This window comes from Telmatherina bonti, assembly GCF_933228915.1.
Source record: "Telmatherina bonti genome assembly, chromosome: 1".
Classification (NCBI taxonomy): Eukaryota; Metazoa; Chordata; class Actinopteri; order Atheriniformes; family Telmatherinidae; genus Telmatherina; species Telmatherina bonti.
Window position 1 is genome coordinate 29,631,473 of NC_136619.1, and position 20,106 is coordinate 29,651,578.

Below are 20,106 nucleotides of genomic sequence, written 5' to 3' on the forward strand. Positions count from 1 at the left end.
AGAGAGAGAGAGAGAGAGAGAGGGAAACCAATCAGCTTTCTTTGCTCACCACAGCAATGAATTATTAAATTATTTGGCTTACGTAGGTTTTATTCAACTTCATTTTGATTAATGTTGAAATTATTCACAGAATGTGGGCACACTATATATATATAGACCATATAATCAAACAGTGGGTATAGTGAGTTTTATGGGGTTTAATGGGTGCCGGCTTCTGGATGCATGACTGGTCATGATGCTGCTGAGTTTATGTGGAAGTAAAGTTGATACATTGAGCACAGCACCATCTACTGTCTGACACAGGCCACACACCGAATTTCCTTAAAAAAAAGTTCTGTTATCTAATTTAACACAGACATGCGACCATGTACGAGATTATAAGGGTATCAGTTTCCTGTTGGCTATCTCTATAAAATGCAGAAAAAAACAATACATTGAGATATAGTGATCTGTGTGACATTTTCTTTACTTGGTGAGAATCACAAAAGAAGGAAAATATTAACCATGTTTTAACCTTTCCTGTAAGTACTTTTCTTCTATATTACATCATACAGCAGTCGGAAGTGCATCCCTGTGCAATATTACCTAAAATATTAAAATATTAGATCATAAGAATTTAGATCTGATGTTATTGAAAGGGAAGGTCCATGTCTTATTGCTGAGAGTTAAATTTGTATAAACCTTTATCTGCACATGTATGTCTTTATCTTGAAATCCTACTCACCGTAGACTCTACACACTGTAAAGTCTTAATCAAAAGAATTGCACAAATTACTACAGAAATGCTTCATCAGTCTTCAGAGACATCTGTGTTTTCTTTGAGCTGCTCTTCACGGGGGAGTTTTCTTGCTGTCTCTCTAAGATACCCCTGAGGTGTCATATTGGAATCAGGTCATATGTACTCATGGACCTTTTTTTTTTTTTTTTTAACTTATTTAAGAACTTTGTTTACTTTATGTTATTATATTTCTAGAATTTTACTCCCATTTTTTGTATTTCTTGGAAGACAGGGAGTAATCTTGGAAGCAATCATTTTCACATAGTGCCTTCTATAAATAACTTCTTTGTTCATTCAAGAAGTGTTTTTTTTTTTTTTATTATTATTATTATTTACTGTATCTGGGCCTTTTGAGCAACAGAAAGACTTCATATGGGTCAGTTTTGTGACAGGCCAAAAACGTGATTAATAAGGAAAAGCATTCTGTGACTTATCTTATTCTGCAACCAGGGGATTAGATTAAAATGTAAATACACTGTCACATATTCAACAAAAATGTTTAATTTCTCCTCTATAAGATGTTATTTACATTTTTTTTTTTTTTTTAAAAAGCTGAGATTTAATGCAAAATATTTATTTGAATTTATGAACATCTCAGCAGTACTGGACATGCTTGTATACAGTTCTGAAGCTTTAAAACTAATAGAAAAGGTTGTAAAAGCAAAATTCTTTAATATGTGCCTGTCATGTCAACAACACTCATTCATCGAGATCTATTTCAGAGGGTTTAAAGTTATGGTTGCTTGTCACAAAGGAACTTCCACCAAAAGAAAAAAATGACAAAGACAGAGAGAGAGAGAGGTAGGTACAAACAGGTGTAATAAATGAAAAATAAATGCTCTTTTTTTCCTTACTGTTCATTCATACCAGCAAACAAAATAACTCATCATTCATTCATGAAAAACTCTTAATGGTAATATTACTATAAGAAAAAGATAATTACATAAGGAAAGACAAATGTGTTTACTAAATAAAAAGATGTATTCAAATGAACTTGAGCGATTTTGTGGAACAAGGCTTTTTGAAGCATTTGTTAGATTTTGAACAATTAAAGAAATAAACTATTAAGCTCTGGCCTGGTATTGCAGCAAAGAAGTATGCAAATACTCCAGTAAATACTGCATTATGTTTTGGAGCTGCACTGCTAGTAAAGAGAAAAAAAAATCGTTGCCAGCATTCACTCCCCCTTCGATCCACCACCAACATATGGAGTGGAAACTGCACAACATATAACAGTTCAGGTAAAATCAACCTTTAACAGGATTGCATTGAGGACGCTCATGACAGAGTGCATGTAGAGGACTTTGGCTGCTCCAAGATGGATTCACGCCGCAGGTCATTGGGCAAAGCACCAGCTGGACCCCAGACTGTAAGCTCTCCGTAGATCCCGGTCTCAATCATCTCTTCTTGCCAAGGGATGGCGATGTTCCCTGAGGCAAACTCGTCGAAAAAATCATTGTCTGTGCCTTCCAACTGCACGCCTTTGACTGTGGAGAAAGCCCCAACATCGTCCAGGTCCTTGGCATACACTGTCTTGGAGTCCGGCACAAAAGGGGGTGTCAGGATCCCTACAGAGACATAACACTAGTGTTTACCAAGGTGTTTAAAAGAGTTCTTCAGAAGCACATAAATGCTAAAAAAAATGCTGACCAGTGCATAAAAAAATCTATGTAACTCTCGTCGACTAAATGGTAAATCTGTAATAGGTATAATCTGATTACTTTTACAGGGCATTGGTGGTATGAGGTAGCTGTTTTAGGAAGTGAATTATCATATCTGAGTCCACGTCAATTATCTTTTAATATTATGTAAACTCAAAGTTACAGCAATACGACAGTAATTCTGCAATTGGGTCCAAATCTGAGCAAACCATAAAATTATTATGTCACAACTTAAAATGTCAAGGAAGTTCAGTCAAAGTGTTGCTTGTGACAAAACCTAAAGTTGTCATTGGATATGAAATAATACATTTATTGCAGTAACTTGCTTATAGGCAAAACAAAAAACAAAAAAAAAAAACGTACTGAGAAGTACATAATAAGAATAAGATATGAACAGGCAGATGGCTGACTGCTGGTAAACTGGTTGCATATTTGTTTCTGTCAAATTTGGACCTGCGTTCAGCTTCCTCCAGTTGATCTGACTGAAGAACGGATGCGCTCTGAGTTCGTCACATGACCCATCCTTGAAACCAATCCTCTTGTCGACCTCTTTGCACAGCAGACCCTCACAGATGGACTTGGCATGCTCGCTGAATGTCTCTGGATAAGTTACAGGATCGTTCAGAATCCGCTGCTTCACCACCTTATTCTCCACCTGATGAGATCATTTAAACACGTGTGGTTATTTTTATTATTTAACTTATCCTAAATGAAAAGCACTAAAGAGAATAACCAAGTCCGGCATATATTTTCATCCCTCTTCAATATCATCATGCAGCAAGAGAGGATGTGTAGGAAATTTTATCTGAAGCGTCATTTGATAAAACGTCATGCTTGGGCCTATTATTTCACAGCAAAATCATCATCAAGCCACAAGTTGGCAAGATTGCGCTGTGTGCAGTTTCCCACACAGCTCAAAAAGAAGCCTGTGCTGTCTACCTTCTCTCCTCTGGTCCTGAAAGGCCCCTTGGCAGCCAGAAACTCATAGAGAGTGACCCCAAGTGTGAAATAATCCACAGAGTAGTCATACTCTTCTCCTTTCAGCAACTCTGGGGCCATGAAACCTGCGAGTGACAGAAAGGAGGTCAAAAACTTCAGTCAGAAAAAGCTCAATATTGATGGTTTTCTTAACTCAAACCTACATAAAGTTGATTTAAAATGTATAATCTGTTAATTGACTGAGCCTCTATCCAACAGATAAGTATGAGGACAGTTATTTTTGATTACAATTAGCTTACAAACCAAATCTAGAAACTAAAGATAGCAACACACACACACACACATATATATATATATATATATATATATATATATATATATATATATATATATATATATATATATATATATATATATATATATATATATATATATATATATATATATATATATATATATATATATATATATATGTATATATATATATATATATACATACATATATATATATATATATATATATATATATATATATATATATACACATATATATATATATATATATATATATATATATATATACACACACACACAAACAAGTTGAGTGACATGTGAATGGCTACAGCTCTGTTATTGCTGGTTAGTTTCAAATGATGAATAATGGTGGTGGTATGGCAAACAGCCAATTTTTAATTTGTTGCGTCAGCTTACATTGTGATGATGCACAGCTTCAAACAGCAAGAAAGGTTTAAAATAATGCATTACAATGAACACAACAGTGATAATCAAAATCACCAGCTCTAAAGAAAAAGGCTTAAGATATTTTTTTTCTAACTTTTCACTCTTTCTAAAGAAAAAATCAAACAAACAAGTATGGAAATGCTTCCCACTACCATCATCCCTGATTGAGTGAGAACAGATGTGTTTGAAGGATTGATGAAGAATCCCAATGCCACTTTCTGATTCTCAGAAAGCTCTTATGCATGAATGTATTCAAGAAATTGTTATCACATATAAACTGCAGCACAGGATATACATGCAACAGGTCAAATGTCACATTTCTATCATGGACTTAGGAAGGGGGTCTGTTGAACCTGGCGTTAGGCAAACTGTGACTGAAAGTCATTCAGGAATCAGTTTCTTGTTACTTTTTTCAAACCTGTTTTGCCTTACCTGGAGTACCAGCGTAGCCCTTGATTTTGAACTGATCATCTGCCAGCTCCACTGCCAGACCAAGGTCAGAGATACGTACATTACCTGTCAACAAAAAGCAGGACTATGTCAAGAACTGTGCACCTTGCAGATTAAAAAGTAGACATGCACCCTGAGCCTTAGACTTGCTTGAGATACTGTGCTAACTCATTTCTTTATGTCTATCATTTAGTGTATTTCCCAGCCTGTGTGTGTAAGGAAGAGGTTTGAACAGTGGCCTTTCTATGTGGAATTTGCATGTTCTCCCCGTGTATATGTGAGTTCTCTCTGGGTACACCGGCTTCCTCCCACTGTTCAAAGACATGCATGTTAGGTTAACTGGTTTCTTTAAATTGTCCCTAAGAGTGAGTGTGAGCGTGAATGGTTGTTTGTGTTAGCCCTACGATGGACTGGCAACCTGTCCAGGGTGTACCCTGCCTCTGGCCTGATGAAATAAAAGTCTTCCCCAGCTTCCCTCTTAATTGGACTAATTGGTTAAGAAAATGTATGTCTGTATGTATGTAAGGACTATAAAGGAGGAATTTTTAAAATCAAGCAACTGATTGTCTTTGCAGTATGATGTTTCCTTATAATTTTCCTTATGTAATTAATTCATATATTGACATTGTCATTATGACATTTCTGAAATAACAATAAATTTTTAAATATAATTAACATGAAGCTGAAATATAGGAGACGATTAACTGGCTTGCCAAAAACGTGATTCTTCAAATAGCTATTAAGACAATAAATATTATTTCTAGTCTTCATTTAGAATGATTTATTCAAACTACATTAACAAAGTTGTAAATGCATTTTCAAGGTGCTGGTATTTACATTTGGTTACATTTGGACAAAGCTAAAATAGTTGCTTCTTTCTCCTTGGAGTTTTTAAGCTACTGTAACATCAATTTTATCCAGCTGTGTCCTAATTTCAGTTACATAAACTGATAAGAAAACTTGATAAATCATCGGCTACCTTTCTCAAAGTTAAAGTAAAAGTGCCCTCTCCTAAGTATACATTTATTTTATTAATGTTGCCTACACTCATATGAACACTTTTTTTTTTTTTTAAATGTCCATTGTCACAACAAGTTAACTAAAGATAGACCAAGGCCTGATAATCAGGGATAAGTACTGGACTTAGTGATTAGTACACCATCAGGTAATTTGCATATAGCAGGCTGGTACACATAATCCCTGATAACTGGCAGATTTAGGCTTGCACTTTCAAAAGTAACACTGCACCACGGATCAAAAGTCAAAAAGACTCAAAGTAATTAAAAATCTCCATTTATTTTAATGTTATTTTAGCAATGTTTTTAAGTGCAAACTGGTCAGGTTGTAGATTTGATACTTTTCAATGAACTGGGTAGAATCTTGAAAGTGACTGTAGAATCTATAGAAACTGATGACTGTGATGATGAGATTATGATTTACACTATATGTTATTAAGAATATCTCACTGACATGCTCCCAATAATTGTGTATAAGTGTAAGTCTAATGATAATTTTCTGACCTTCATTGTCCAACAGTACATTCTCTGGTTTGAGGTCTCTGTAGATGATCCTCTTCTGATGGAGGTGCTCCATGCCCTGAATGATCTGTGCAGCATAGTAACAGGCCCGTGGCTCATCAAAGCCTGGGTTGTTCTCATCCACATTGTAAATGTGATACCTAAAAAAATGGTATTATTAACTTTGTGATAATATGTGCAACAACAAAAAGACAAATTGACTTGTACAGATACTGATAGCATGGCTTAGCTTTAAAAACAATTAGCTGAACTCTTAAGACTGTGGAACCATCACAGGGTAATATGATTGACATAACATTCAAAGTTTAAACCTTATGTCAGTATAATATTTGGGGCTCTAAATAAATAGTTGTTAAATAAATGCAGTTTAAGATTTATACTAGTAGGTGTAAATGAAAGGCTTTTGGTCAGTTGATAGATAAAGCAAATGATAAATAAAGCAGGTGATAAATAAAGCAAATCACTTAATCTATATTACTTTGCAATGTTATCAGTTCATTACATATAATTACTACTCTATGACATGAAATACATCACTTGCTGTGTGATCATTTTAGTGTCACTTATGTGCTACATTCTGTCTCAGCAAAAGGCAGCTGAATGAGGAGAAAAATTCAAATAGGAAAGCGATGAGTAGAAGAAAAAACAAAAATGATGGATGTAAAGAACACGACTGGTTACAAGAAAAAAGATGAGATGGGGAAAAGGTTGATAACAAAAGAGGATGCAAGGCAAAGAAAAACAAGATGTTTAAAGTGGCTGTTTGGAAGTGAGGGGCTGGAGATCGATCAGTTTGTTGCATCTACAAAATATAAAAAATCAAATGAAGAATCTGTTTAGTTAAATCATTTTAAAATAGAGATTGTAAAAGATTACAAAACTATCCAATCCCCCTGGCAGTCTGAAGAGACAGACTGCCAAGCAGTAAAAAGAAAATTGAGAAAATTTTGTTGTTTGGCAGTTTTATCAATAAAAACAATTCTAAGAAATGTGGTATTAAATGCTTTCATTTGTCATAATCTGGTTTATTTGCCTAAAAGCAATATGTGTTGTGAAAATTTTGTCCTGCCTGTTTTAGAATCAATCAATCAATTGGTGTGATTCATTTAATGTCCTGAGGGTATCAGCTAATCTTTATATTTTAAAACTTCCCATTTAAGGCACGCCTATTTCAGTAAGAAAAAAAAAAAAAGAACACACAAAAAAGGAGAAGAAGTGTTCAGTGGAAAAGCAAACCTTAGATCTCCTCCATTCATGATGGTCATGACCAGACACAACTCAGTTTTTGACTGGAAGGCGTAAGCCAAAGAGACAATGAACCTGCTGTGAACTCGAGCCAGGATCCTTTTCTCCACCATCGCCCCCTGCAGGCAGGAGAGGACATAGAGCCATAGAAACATGAAGAAAAAGATGAAGCACATGTATGTCGACCTTTCTATTATCATTCCTGTTATCAACTGCATCATTTGATCATATTCAAGCTTTTTTGTTTCATTTGAGAAGTAGAGATGCTGATATGGCCAGCTCCATTTATAAAAGAGGCAGGATTGGCCTTTCATAAGGAGATCAAAATGTACTAATGCTGAGGGGACTAATCATATAAGCCAAAGGGGCCTTGTCATCGGCAAGGTTCCATATAGATAATGAGGGAGGATTACACACATATTGCTTATAAAGCTGAATCGACATTCCTACCTCATATCCTTTTCTTTTCTTCAGTCTCTTCTTGTTCAGCTTTTTGCAGGCGTACAGTTTTCCCGTAGCTCTCATCTGACAGGCAGACACTTCACCAAACCCCCCCTTACCCAATACACGGAAATCTAAAAACCAGTCCTCTCCTACAGGTTGCATCTCCAGCCACTTCCACTGCAGGAACCTCTTCAGATACATGCTCTCTAGGAAGAAAGTGTAGGGTACTTCCTTCAGAAAGTCCATCACATTGTCTAGAGTCTCATTGAAGAGATCATCCCCAGCCGCTTGGTGTTTCTCTTTGACCTTTGTGATGCCATTCTCAGGCAAAAAGGGGCAGTAGTGCTTAGCATCAGGCTCCATATATCGAGACAAGATCTTGCTTGCTTTCTTGACTCTGTCTTCATCTTCAGCCAAGTTGTATTCCTCAATATCCTTCCACAGACGACAGGGGCCCTTATACTCAGCAGTGGACTCTAAGAACTCCTGGAAAAGTCGTTTTCCAATTGGCTGGTCCACACAAACCGTCTGGAAGCCGAGGTCCAAAGTCTCCCGCAGGCCTTCACACACTGTGATGTGCGGCAGCTTCAAGCGAGAGTGGTATTTCTTGTCTCGGTTGGCTGCAGGGTTGGCAGTGCCATCAAAGCTCCCACGGGCAGAGATGTAGGCAGAGTTAGCCACCACTGTGGTCAGGCCACCAATATCCATGGCGACTCTTTGGAAAGAATAGGCAGCAAAAAGTAAAAATCTGTGAGAAGCAGAAAAAGCTACAGAGAAAATGTGTTAACAGGAAGGCAGAAAGGAAGACGAAAGTCTCAAGAAGAGGATGATGTTATTTTGATTCTTCTGCCTTTGGCAATTCAGAAGCTGCAGTTTGTCATATATCTGTCATCTGCAGACAGCCACAGGGAGCTCTGTGACTTCCCTCAGGGAGGTGATCATTAAACCTCAGAGTCCCCTCTCTTCCCTTCACACAGATGCAGATCTGCCTGACTCATCACCTTTTCTTGAAGGGATTTATCCACGCTGTATCTCTGTAAGACTTTATCCCGTGATAACCCTATGTGCACGTTGTAAGAAATGAGAGGGGAAGTAAGAGTGAAACAAAAATGGAGAGGGCAGGCAGGGCAGTAAAGGACAAGAAGAGAGGGGCAAAGGCAAGCTGCTATGTATGCATGTGCCCACCACATGCATACAGCATGCATGTGGTGGGCATGAAAAAAACAAGAACGCAGTGAAACTCAGAAACAAAAAGCACCAGTATCCTGATATTTTAGTCTGACTTGCATAATTTAAAAATATCAAGTCCTTAAAACAACCTAATTTGAATCTTCATTTTTAAACTTTTGACTTTTTCCTTTTCAGAAGCTGTTGGTCCAAACCCTAAAAACTTGTATTGTGTTTGAGAAACTGCACTGGTGCAACAAACATGACATGAAAACACAGTTTTCTGTGAACATCACATAACTTCACCACATACAATCAGGTGAGCAGATAGAAAGACTGAAGAGATATGTGAAGAATTTTCTCTCAAATATTTTTCCTACAAATAATTGTTGAATGCTCAAATTGAAAGAAAGTGTTTCAGATTACATTTGAAACTGAGTGACCTGACTTGCAAACAAGAGTTTTCTTTACATGGAATTTGCACAAGGTCTTGTATCTTTTCATGCAGCATCTCTTGGTCTTCATAGACATGCTTGCACAAAGACAAACTCATCAGGGGCTGCATTCAGTCAAACATCTTACTATAATATTTTAGCGTACTTGCCAATTGTTGCTGATTAAAAAGATGAGCTAAAGCTGATGAGAATGTCTTTGACCATGAGCTAATTGATAGTTTCCCCCACAAGAATGACAGCGGATTATGACATCATTAATGTTGCACTATTTTTCATATTTTTATAACATGAAAAAAGTATCAAAGTAGCCTAAAAACATCACTTTGGCTTTGCCATTCTTTTAGTTTTGCTTGTAGCAAGCTGCTTTGAATTACTGAATTGAATCTGAGGTGATTTTAGCACCTTGTCAATGTACTACATTTATTTCATCATAATTTGTGGAGATCAAGTAAGGAAGAAATAAGTGAATAGCTTCTCAGTACTAATGATGCCGTTTCTCTTTTTAATGCAATATAGTTTTAAAGAAATCCAAATGAACCTTTGTATTACATTACTTTCTTAAAAAGTCTTACGTTTTTAGTTTTCTTGCCCTATAATATATCAGATCGATTGTATGAACTAAATTAATCCTAAATTAGAAAAAAAAGGTAGACAAGTCTAGAAATCTTTTCATCCTCAGCTACAAATTGTCCTCCGTCTACTCCCCTTAATAGGATGATGATGGTGGTAAGGTTTCTAAGAGATGTGCTGACAGTAAACTTTGTGGGTTATCAGCTTACACTAAACAAGTCTGCTTGCATGCTTACACAGACGTATACACACACACACACACACACACACACACACACACACACACACGTGTAGGTCTGTCTCCATCACACCTGACTTCCTCAGCTTTTGGGGGTCAGATGTTTCCTTGAAAATGCTGATTGTGCTTTCATCAGATCATTTATATTTCAATACGTATTTATTTATCTGCTGCTGTTTGACTTTCGTTCAAAGGATATTGGACAAAACATTCACACTTTGGGTTTTTGCAGATATTATTAAAGAATATGACATATATACATTTGACACAAGCTTTTATGTTCTGAACATCATTTGCCTGCGATGGACTGGCGAGCTGTCCAGGGTGTACCCTGCCTGTCGCCCAAAGCCAGCTGGGATAGGCTCCAGCTTCCCCACGACCCTGAATTGGATTAAGCGGTTTAGAAAATGGATGGATGGATGGAACATCATTTGCCCAAAGAAAGTCACACATCACAAAAAACATTTGTCTTATTTTTAATAAATAAATGAAAAAGTTCACAAATCCCAAAATAAACACATACAGATGAATATAGGTGAAAATGTAAGTGTTATTGGTGGTCAAGAGTACACCCATATAAACTAACAGAGCTTCTCCATTAACATAATGAAGAAAAATATTTCAAAATATTATTAAAGTTTACAGCAACATGTGGCCTTGCACATATTCACATTGCACATAACAACTTGCATAAGACAAGGATGTGTTGATCCCAGCGAGGAAAGTGCTTCCTCACAATTACAGTACACCCAAGTAGGCACACAAGTTTAACAATCACCAGTAACGAGTGCACAGTTCATGTTTAAATGACTCATCAGTAAATCAATTCTCAGGAGTGTCTGAGGTCGTTGTGCTTCCAGTATTGTAGTACGTTCTTTGTTGTAGTGCAGTGCAGAGTATCATGGTTTTCTTCAATGTAAGAAGGAAAATGTGCACACAGAATTATAGTTTTCTGGAAAACATTTAAGTGATATAAAATTGAAGTTCACAGTAGTACATTGATTAGAAATAAACTACAAATAGCATTGATTAGATACAGCAGACAGGTATTTTGGTCCAATCGGTGGCAGGGTCAGTTTTAATATCCTATATCTGAAAACAAAAATCAATTACGGACAAAGATAAACACAATATTAAGTAAGATGGGGACAACCTAAAACTACAAGAAATGCTCCAGTAATAATAATAATAATAATAATAATAATAATAATAATAACAACAAAACATTCAGCTTGTGGTAAGACAAGTTGTACTGATTTGCTCCATCATTATTTTCTCAAAAGAAACGCTAACTTAAGCTTCAAAACACGACAAAATGGAAATAGAGAATATCTCTGTGCTCTGGCCTAAAGCTTATCATTAGGAGGGGTCCAAATTGAAAATATCTCTGGATGTGCTTTTTTAAACTTTAAAGCTAATTTGTTGTATATTAAGACTGTTGCAGGCACTGTTAAGCATGTGTCATAACATTTAATAAATATTTGCATTATGACTATCTGGGGATCAACCATATTTTTGTGTTTCGGGTTTAACAAATATCAAAGCCAAGACTTTCTGTCCAATTCACTTGTTACAGTTTATATCTTTGGATAAATTTAAAAGTGGATAAAGGGCTGAACTGCTGATGTTGTTGAAAGGTTTTCAAGGAAATGCATCTCAACATTTAAACATACATTCAAGTAATGCACACTTAAATGTAAATGGTCAGTGCTTTAGCAGGTGGAATGCAGGAAACTTCTGTCCCGTGTGCACAGATGTGTCATATGCAGATGTATCATATGCAGATGTATGATCACTGTGAACAATTTGTAATTTAAAACTAATCTGTCCCAACAGCTTATATAACACGAGAAGAGAACGTTTGATGGACAGTATGAAAACCAAAAGACACTTCTAATGGCCTGCAGCAGGTTTCAGAAAACAAACAAACAAAAAAATAAATCATGTCAAAAATGTATGAAATGATGACTTTCCTCTTTGTAGTGCAGCAGACTTCATTCAATAACAAGAAAGTGATGGAGCTTTGGTCAAACATAAAAGTAGTAAGTAGTAAAACTCAGATCCCCTGGTCATGTGAGTGTTTTGCGTTCGGTGCGGGAAACCCATTTGTGTGTGGTAACTCTCCACAACAGTGGAGCCAGCAGCAAACTGAGGGTGGTCACACTGAGGACCAACAGGTACACCTGAGCAGAAGAAACAGAAACAGAAGACTTAAAAGTTGTAATTATTACCGTTTTATCAGTACATTAATACTGCCGGTTTAATAAAAACGTTTTTATATCATCACTGTTTATACTTTTCTAATTGAAAGAAATAAGTTAATGTTGTGAATAAAATCATCTTTTCACACAACTCACAAACTTGGATACTTTTGTAAAAAGAGTAATCTGAACAGTTTTTTTTTAATATAATTTGATTGCACCACATAATACTGAAAAAAAAAACCCAAAAAATTCATCTGCAGTGCTGTTTTCTTTCTACAGATTAACACAGAAACACCTGCGTATACAACAACCTTAAAACCTTTACATTTATACTTTAAAACTTTTTCCAAAAAAGTTAATTCATGATTTCATGTGGGCATATACAGCATCTTCTCATTTAGCATGTGCCCTATCTAATATGTTGTTTGCATGGTGTGCTCCTCAACTCAACGTGCAACTGGCAGGCACTGGTTGGGTCATGCTGGTTGACAGCTACTGCTACAGATGGTACTTGCCTATAGTCACATAAAAGCCTCCTCTGTACATACGGGTCTCAAAGACACTGCTGATAAACAGCATCATCTTGAACTTCACACCGGTGAGTTGAATTTTTTTCAAACTTCTTCTTTTGGGAAAAAATTTCAATACAGTGTAGAGTTTAAAACAACGCACACACAGCCCTCCACAATGTTCAGCGTCTAACATACAAACAAGTTCGTCAGTGGTTCCACAGTCTAGAAGAAAATCTGACAGAACTGTGTACAGGGTTAACCAACACAGCAATTAGGACATTTTCTGACTCAGATGCCCAACACATAAATCTATGCATCGGCTTCATAAGACAGCAGAGCAGTTAGGTACCCTGACACTGACAATCATGTGGCTTGCATGGAAACTTCTTGAAGATCTTCGCGGCAGCCTCATGCTGTCCTTATAGGCAACTGTGTGTTTTCTAAAGCTGCCTTGCTTATATTGACACAACTGATTGGCAGCATACAAAGGTCTACAATACTCTTTAAAAAGTCAGATCTTGACAGATACAGAGTACATGCAAACTTACAACATAACACATTCGCCTGAGCACACAGCCTCTGCCGCTGCCTATAGATGTCATTTGCAATAACATGGTCACCTATGTAACCTCACGGGGCAAACGGAGTGCAGAGCCAGACAGATAGAAGTCAGGAAAAGCTGACCGTCTGTCTTCTCTACTTCTGACAATCGTGATCTTACTTTTTTTAAAATTATATTTTGTATCATACACAGCACCATACTGTGTGCGTATTCTCAGGAGCTGCTGAACAGAAGAACTACATGGGCTAAAAATGCCCAAATCATCAGCGTACACAAGGTGATTAATTAATGTCACCAACACTACAAATCAAAGACAAGTCTGATTTCAAACTTCTAATCCGATTTCATCGCCTTTATCTTCATTAACTGTGTTCTTAGTCACTAATATCTGCTAGATAGCAGCTCAGCTAAGAAAAAATGACAAACGTTTGTCTCAAGCCTCTCTGATAAAATCAAGAATGGTTGCTATTTAGTTTGAAATAAATTCAAATTCGTATTTGGGGGTTTTGATGGTTGTTAAGATAATGTACATGATGTTAGCATTTCTAGCTCTGAGAACCTAAAACAAGAATCAATCGGTACCATTTTATACACCAAAGAATTGTTAACGTATGGAATTTTAATGAAAATCTTCATTATTTGTAGCTGTAAATTTTATAGAACACCCTAAAAACAGGGTGCTTCAAACAACTCCACAATCGAGATTAAACAATAGTTCATGCACATAAAAAAGTGCAGATTAATAAATAAAACCGACTCCAGCAGCAAGGATAAAAATTCTACAAAGTTGTCACCAACCTCTCTGGAGATGATGCCTGCCCGACGTGCACGGCTGCCCAAGACGAAGGAGAACTCGCTGACCTGAGCCAGACCAGCTGAGACAATCCACCGGATCTGTCTGGAGCTTGGAGGCAGTATTGCAGACAGTACCAGTACAGCCATGATAAACTGGAAGGAAAAAGGGACTCAGTGGAGTGCAAACAAGGACTGCAGTAAAAAAAAATTAGCAAAAAAACCCCAAAACATGTTAAACCTTTAAGATGACGAGAGTGAGTGTCAGGACCAACAGAATGGTGAGTTCATACAACACGAATGTCGGGAACACATGGAGACCTGCAGCATCACGCAGACAAACAAAATGATTCAGTTTAATCTCACTGTAAATAACACAAAAGGTGAAGGACAATCATCTGTTCAAAGGGATCATGTTCTGTCTGACCAATAGAGGCAAAGAAGATGATGGCAAGGAAATCTCTGATTGGCTCAATGCAACTCATGACCTCTGCAGTAACCATGTGACCCTGTGAAGACAGCAAAGCTCCAGCCAAGAAGCAGCCCAGCTCCATAGAAACATCCAGAAACTCTGTAATCTACAAATAACAGAAAAAAAATCATATAAAACAGCTTATCCACAAATGGTTAAAGACTACTACGCTGAAGAACAATAAGGAAAACAGAAAGGGAACAATTCATCTACAAATAAATTGTAAAAGAAAAAAAACAAAGAGCATACTGTTAGCATGAAAAAAACAAAAGCTGCCATCCCCAGCACCAGGATCTCCTTGTTCCCTTTACTCTCAGCATGAAGTTTCTTGTAAAATGGACCAATCAGGAATGATTTGAGCAACAGACACAGCAGCAGTACAGCAGCCAGAGACAGCAGCACCTGTGCCAGCAGATACAGCACACGCAGACCTCCGAACAGAAAGCTGCAGAGAACAAGAGATTTACATAACTGCATGTGTGTACTTAGAGGGTGGGGGACATGTAAAACAACAACGAAAAAACGTCTAGCTGACCTTTCCAAATCTCCACTCTGTGCCTGAATCAGCGTCGGCATGACGGCAATGAAGAGGCCGAGTTGAACATCTTGCATCACCAACATCCCAAGGAGAACGCTGCTGTAGTCCAGGTCACCTTTCACACACGTGAATATAAGTCAAAACACAATCAGCAACAGTTCTAAGAAAGCTTTTATTATCTCTCACAATAACGTAAAGCAACATCAGGTATGAGTTGTGTGTCCTGATCTGTTACGCACAGTAAGTTTTACTGATGTAATAAAGAAGCTGTGATTAAAGGTCTATTTTCCTAACTTACCACCACTCCTGTAAAATAAACTGAACTTTTTCCAAACAAACAAACAAAAATGTAATTTACCAAGTGGGTCATAAGAATGAAGCTGTTTGCATGACTAAATACCAGTGAAGGTCAGTACTTTCCTGTATTGTGTAAAAGCCCAACTAGGGACGAGCGTTGAAAATTAGCCTTGGCTAAAATGCTGCAGTATGTGCCATCATTCATGAAGCATACTTGTCCATATCAAATAAAACTAGAATAAAAATAAGGAAGTATGGCTTGAGCTTCATGAACGTTGTGAACTTCCATATTGCTGCATGGTTTTTTTTTTTAGTTTTTTTTTTTTAATATTGCCTTCATGTCCTGTTACTGTATGTACTCATGTTTTTTGGCTTCAGATGATCCAAACTAATGTGAAATACAGCTGTAACAACAGTCATCAACAGAACAAAAGGAACAAAACGTCCTTTATAATGCTACAAAACAGCAGACACCTTCATGTCAGCCTGATCGGATCCGGCATTAAACTAGTTTGGCACTTTGAATTAAGTTATCTCCTCTTTTTTTCTAATCCTAAGAGACAATAAATGGGAAATACCCACATAGCACCTATGCAGCATTTAATGGGTCTCACACAAAGATATATATTTTTTTAATGATTTGTTTACATTCTTCATGCAATATAAATGCCTACTATATCTGCATACCTTCTTTTTCCACCCTGCTTCCTCCTGCTAGAAATCGAGACACTAGTGGAGTGCTGGACAAGGACAAGCAGGTGGAAATGAAGACAGTTTGGGTGGGTCGAATATGAAGAAATTGTCCCCACAACAGTCCGGTTCCCACCATCAGCAGACTCAGGTAGCATGACCCCTGAACTGAGGTCTTCCATACCTGCTCACAAATAACATATTATACTGATTAATATCTATTTCCTACCAATCAAGTTTAAAAAAAAAATAGAATAATTGTTATAATTTAAACATATTCTTCCAAATTTACTCCCAACCACAATCACACACACACACACACACACACACCTTTCGAAGGCGCTCAGGTGAGAACTCCAGCCCCACCACGAACAGAGTGAAGAACACACCCAACTCCCCGAGAGTCTCCACCTGCACCATTGACTGCAAGACACACAACCAAGTATAAACCCACAACTAGCACAAAGTACAATGAGACTGGCATTAGTCTTCATTTATGATCCGATGTGCTTCTACTCTAACTCTCTCATAGACACACAACACACACACACATGCAGACCTTGATGCTGTTGAGGCCAGAGGGACCAAGCAGGACTCCACTGATGATGTATCCAAACATGGGAGGAAGACCCACCATAGTGCAAATCCAGCCGCATGGCAGCGACAGCATCACCACTGACACCAGGTCCTGCACAAACATGTGGAAAACTTCCAGTAAGGCTTTGCTTTGTCAAATACTGAAAACTGCCAAAGACTGTATTGTTAAAGACTAAAAACAAATAAATAGAAACATTCTCATGAAGCCTGAATCCAGTCAAATGTGAAGAAGGAATAACTCACCTTGATGAAGTGATGGTCGGCTCTTGGCATTGTGGAGTCTCGTGGTTTGGTCAGAACATACTGATTATTCTGTGAGTCAATGAGCATGCTCAGTCCCAGGTCATCCTCTACTTCTTTCAGTTTGGACTTGTTTTTCTTTTTCCCTCCATTCTCCTCATCCTCCTCCACTCTCAGAACTGCTTCTACATTCACTCCCTTCATCTAGACAATGAGTGTAAAAGCAGACAACAGCTGACGAATTGCCGAACAAGAGGCAATGATGCCCTCGTTGTTCCAGTTCGTTGAAAAATAACTTTTGCTTTTGTGTTTAACCACTAAATTCCCAAGTAATCTCCTGAATCATAAAACACCAAGGTGTGTGGAAGGGTTCACTTACCTGTTTGTTGTTGTCAAAGGCATGCTCTTCAATCTCCTCCTCTAATCGGTCCGCTGCCTTCCTGACATCCTCTAGAATTTCATCCAACATGGACAGAGATTTGTTTTGGGCCAAAGCACTCTTTACGGCTTCCTGCTGGTGCTTCTCTGCAGCCACCAGCTCCACATACTCCTGTTCTTCCTAAAGGACGACAACAAATGGAGGCAAATGTTAAGTGTACACTTCAAACAGAAAACTCATTAAACAAAGCCTCATGTAGTAAACAGCTAATCTATTTTACCTTTATTGTAACTGGTGGACAGCATGGTTAGTTTGCCAAGCACTGACTACTTGCAGTGATCAACTCAGACATTTTGCAGAAAGACAAACAATATAATTAGTAGACTGACTGATCGTAACTTATCACTTGTTGATTATAAGCTCATGGCAGCTATAATGAACTAAAGCCATGCAAAGGAGTAAACATATGCTTTATTACAGACATTCAGAGTGAAATATTTTATTTTCAAGAGTTTAATAGATTTCTTTTTTAATTTTAGAGTATTTTTGAATATCCATATTGTGAGAGGTGTAAACATGAGGCGTGTTATGTTAAATCCCAAGTGATTGATTTGGTTTGTCTGTTGAGGGATTACCTCAGATGAACTAATGAGTGATTTAAGAATGTGCCCTATGTTGCAGGAAACTACAGATGAAAGACATTTCCGTGGAAACAATAATAAATCTAATTGTGAATATGACTTGGATCAGCTGTACTAAAACTACAGAATTCAAAAGACAGACTACAAGGGTATCTGACCAATACTGATGAACAAATAAAAAAATAGAAATAAATAAATAGCTATATATGTATTTGCCGAAATATATTATCATATTTTGTATGGTTGTTCTGTTCAGGTTGTATAATTATGTCCAATCAGATGAAAACTAACTTCATTTTTTAATTGATATGGTAAAAAAAAAAAAAAAAAAAAAAAGAATATAGTCATTTAAGTGAGAACTATTGATTGTTATATTGTGATATGTTAACTAGCCTGTTTATTTACACAAAATTAAATTCCTTAGATTCTCTGCAAAAAAAAAAAACCAAAAAACTGTTGGTTTTGTGCAAGATAGGCATTAAGCATCAGGCCAATAAATCCAAACCTAGACGTTTTATTTTTCTATTCTTTTTAAAACTCTGAACATGAACTCAAAATCATTCATCTGAACAAAAATGACCGCCTCTTCTTGGAAGACAGATCTCTTCGTTTTTAAAAATATGTTGATTTTGATCTAATTACAAATCTCAGATGTGTTGCTTTGAATGTTGCTGCTGCATGGAAGAGTGGGGTGAGGTAGCTTTGTTGCTTTTACAACAGTCGGGGCAGTATATCCTACATTACAACAGATAAGACAAGTCACACTTATCCTTAGCATTTAGAGAATCTGGCCAGCTCATTTCAAGGCCCCCACTTGTATATTTGCAAGCAAAAAAGATAACTCTTTGGCTGCAACTGGGGTATCCATGGAAAAATAACTTTACCTTTATGGCTGCCTCCCTGAGGGCCTCCAGTCTTTGTCTGCTGCTCTCCTTCATGTTGACCACATCCCTATAGTCACCTTGCAGCACCCTCTGCAGGCTGTGCACTGCCTGGAACACCAGGTGTTCACTTTCATTCAGCTCCTTCTGAAAAACCTCCAGAGTGTGAACCTTAATTGAGAAAGTGAAACACCATACAGTGAGTAGACTGCAGTTTCAGGCATCCCGATTAAGCTGAAGCTACTTTGCCTGGTGCTAATGTGTCGCAGTTCAAACATCTTCATCAGTGACAACAGGAAAAAGGGAGCATTAAGAAATATAGCCTGAGAGATTTTGTTATTTCTAGCATGAAAACATGTTATAAGTGTCAACAGAGAGCAAATGATACATTAAAAAGTCTAACAATGATCTGGATTGTGATTCAAACAGACAACTTTCAGTGCTTGCTCTCTGTCTGATACCTGGAAATGTTTCTCTGCTTCTGAAAGGCCTTGATCTCGTCCAACTGCATCAGCAGCTGCTGCCAGCTTCCTGACAGCTACATTCTTCTGGTTGAGGAGACCCACTAGCCGCTTGCAGTTTCTGGCCACCCAGCTGTGGCCATGTGTGACCGCTTTGTTCCTATAGGCCTTGATGGCATGCCGAGCCACCTGGTCTTTCGGGAGTACAGCAAGTGTCCCTGCCAGGCCAAGGGACAGCAGCCAGCATACAACCTGCATTCAGACTTCTGCTTTGGTCCAGGGTGAGGAGTTTGATGAAGTCAACAAGTTCTGGAAGAAGAAGAAAAGACAAGACGTTTTAGCTAAATTTAAGCAGAAAACAATGTATTTGGATACCAATTATTCATCCATCTATCTATTTTCTTAAATACTTAGTCTAATTCAGGGTTGCGAGAACTTAACCCAGCAATCATTGGGCGAGAGGCAGGGTACAAACATGACAGGTCACCATTCATGTCCATAACTGATAATACAATTACCACTTAAACACTCAAGAGGTGTTGTGACTTTGTAGGGAAATGAACGTGTTAAGGAAATTTATATGTGACCTTTTACATGTTTACTGTTTAACATCA

The 20,106-nt window shown here is 37.4% G+C and overlaps 2 protein-coding genes across 3 annotated transcripts; both read right to left on the minus strand.

Annotated features, from left to right (window-relative positions):
- Positions 1–2,056: 2,056 nt before the first annotated feature.
- grk1a (G protein-coupled receptor kinase 1 a) lies at positions 2,057–8,504 on the minus strand (the record flags this gene model as incomplete). Its single annotated transcript, XM_079245338.1, has 7 exons — positions 2,057–2,346; positions 2,893–3,094; positions 3,379–3,503; positions 4,552–4,635; positions 6,090–6,247; positions 7,344–7,471; positions 7,803–8,504. 7 exons carry the CDS (start codon positions 8,502–8,504, stop codon positions 2,057–2,059), a joined length of 1,689 nt encoding a protein of 562 aa, XP_079101464.1.
- Positions 8,505–10,873: 2,369 nt separating this feature from the next.
- On the minus strand, positions 10,874–19,784 carry tmco3 (transmembrane and coiled-coil domains 3). 2 transcript variants are annotated; one of them, XM_079243742.1, is made up of 13 exons: positions 19,493–19,784; positions 19,035–19,202; positions 17,510–17,689; positions 17,134–17,334; positions 16,853–16,981; positions 16,624–16,716; positions 16,291–16,477; positions 15,304–15,421; positions 15,018–15,213; positions 14,724–14,874; positions 14,538–14,617; positions 14,303–14,452; positions 10,874–12,409 (listed from the first exon to the last, which is right to left on the minus strand). In XM_079243742.1, the coding sequence occupies exons 1-13, from the start codon at positions 19,748–19,750 to the stop codon at positions 12,296–12,298; spliced, it is 2,025 nt and encodes a 674-aa protein (XP_079099868.1). In that variant the 5' UTR covers positions 19,751–19,784; the 3' UTR covers positions 10,874–12,295. The 2 variants fall into 2 exon arrangements, with proteins under 2 accessions (XP_079099868.1, XP_079099867.1); XM_079243741.1 differs by having other exon boundaries at positions 15,018–15,421.
- Positions 19,785–20,106: the final 322 nt, after the last annotated feature.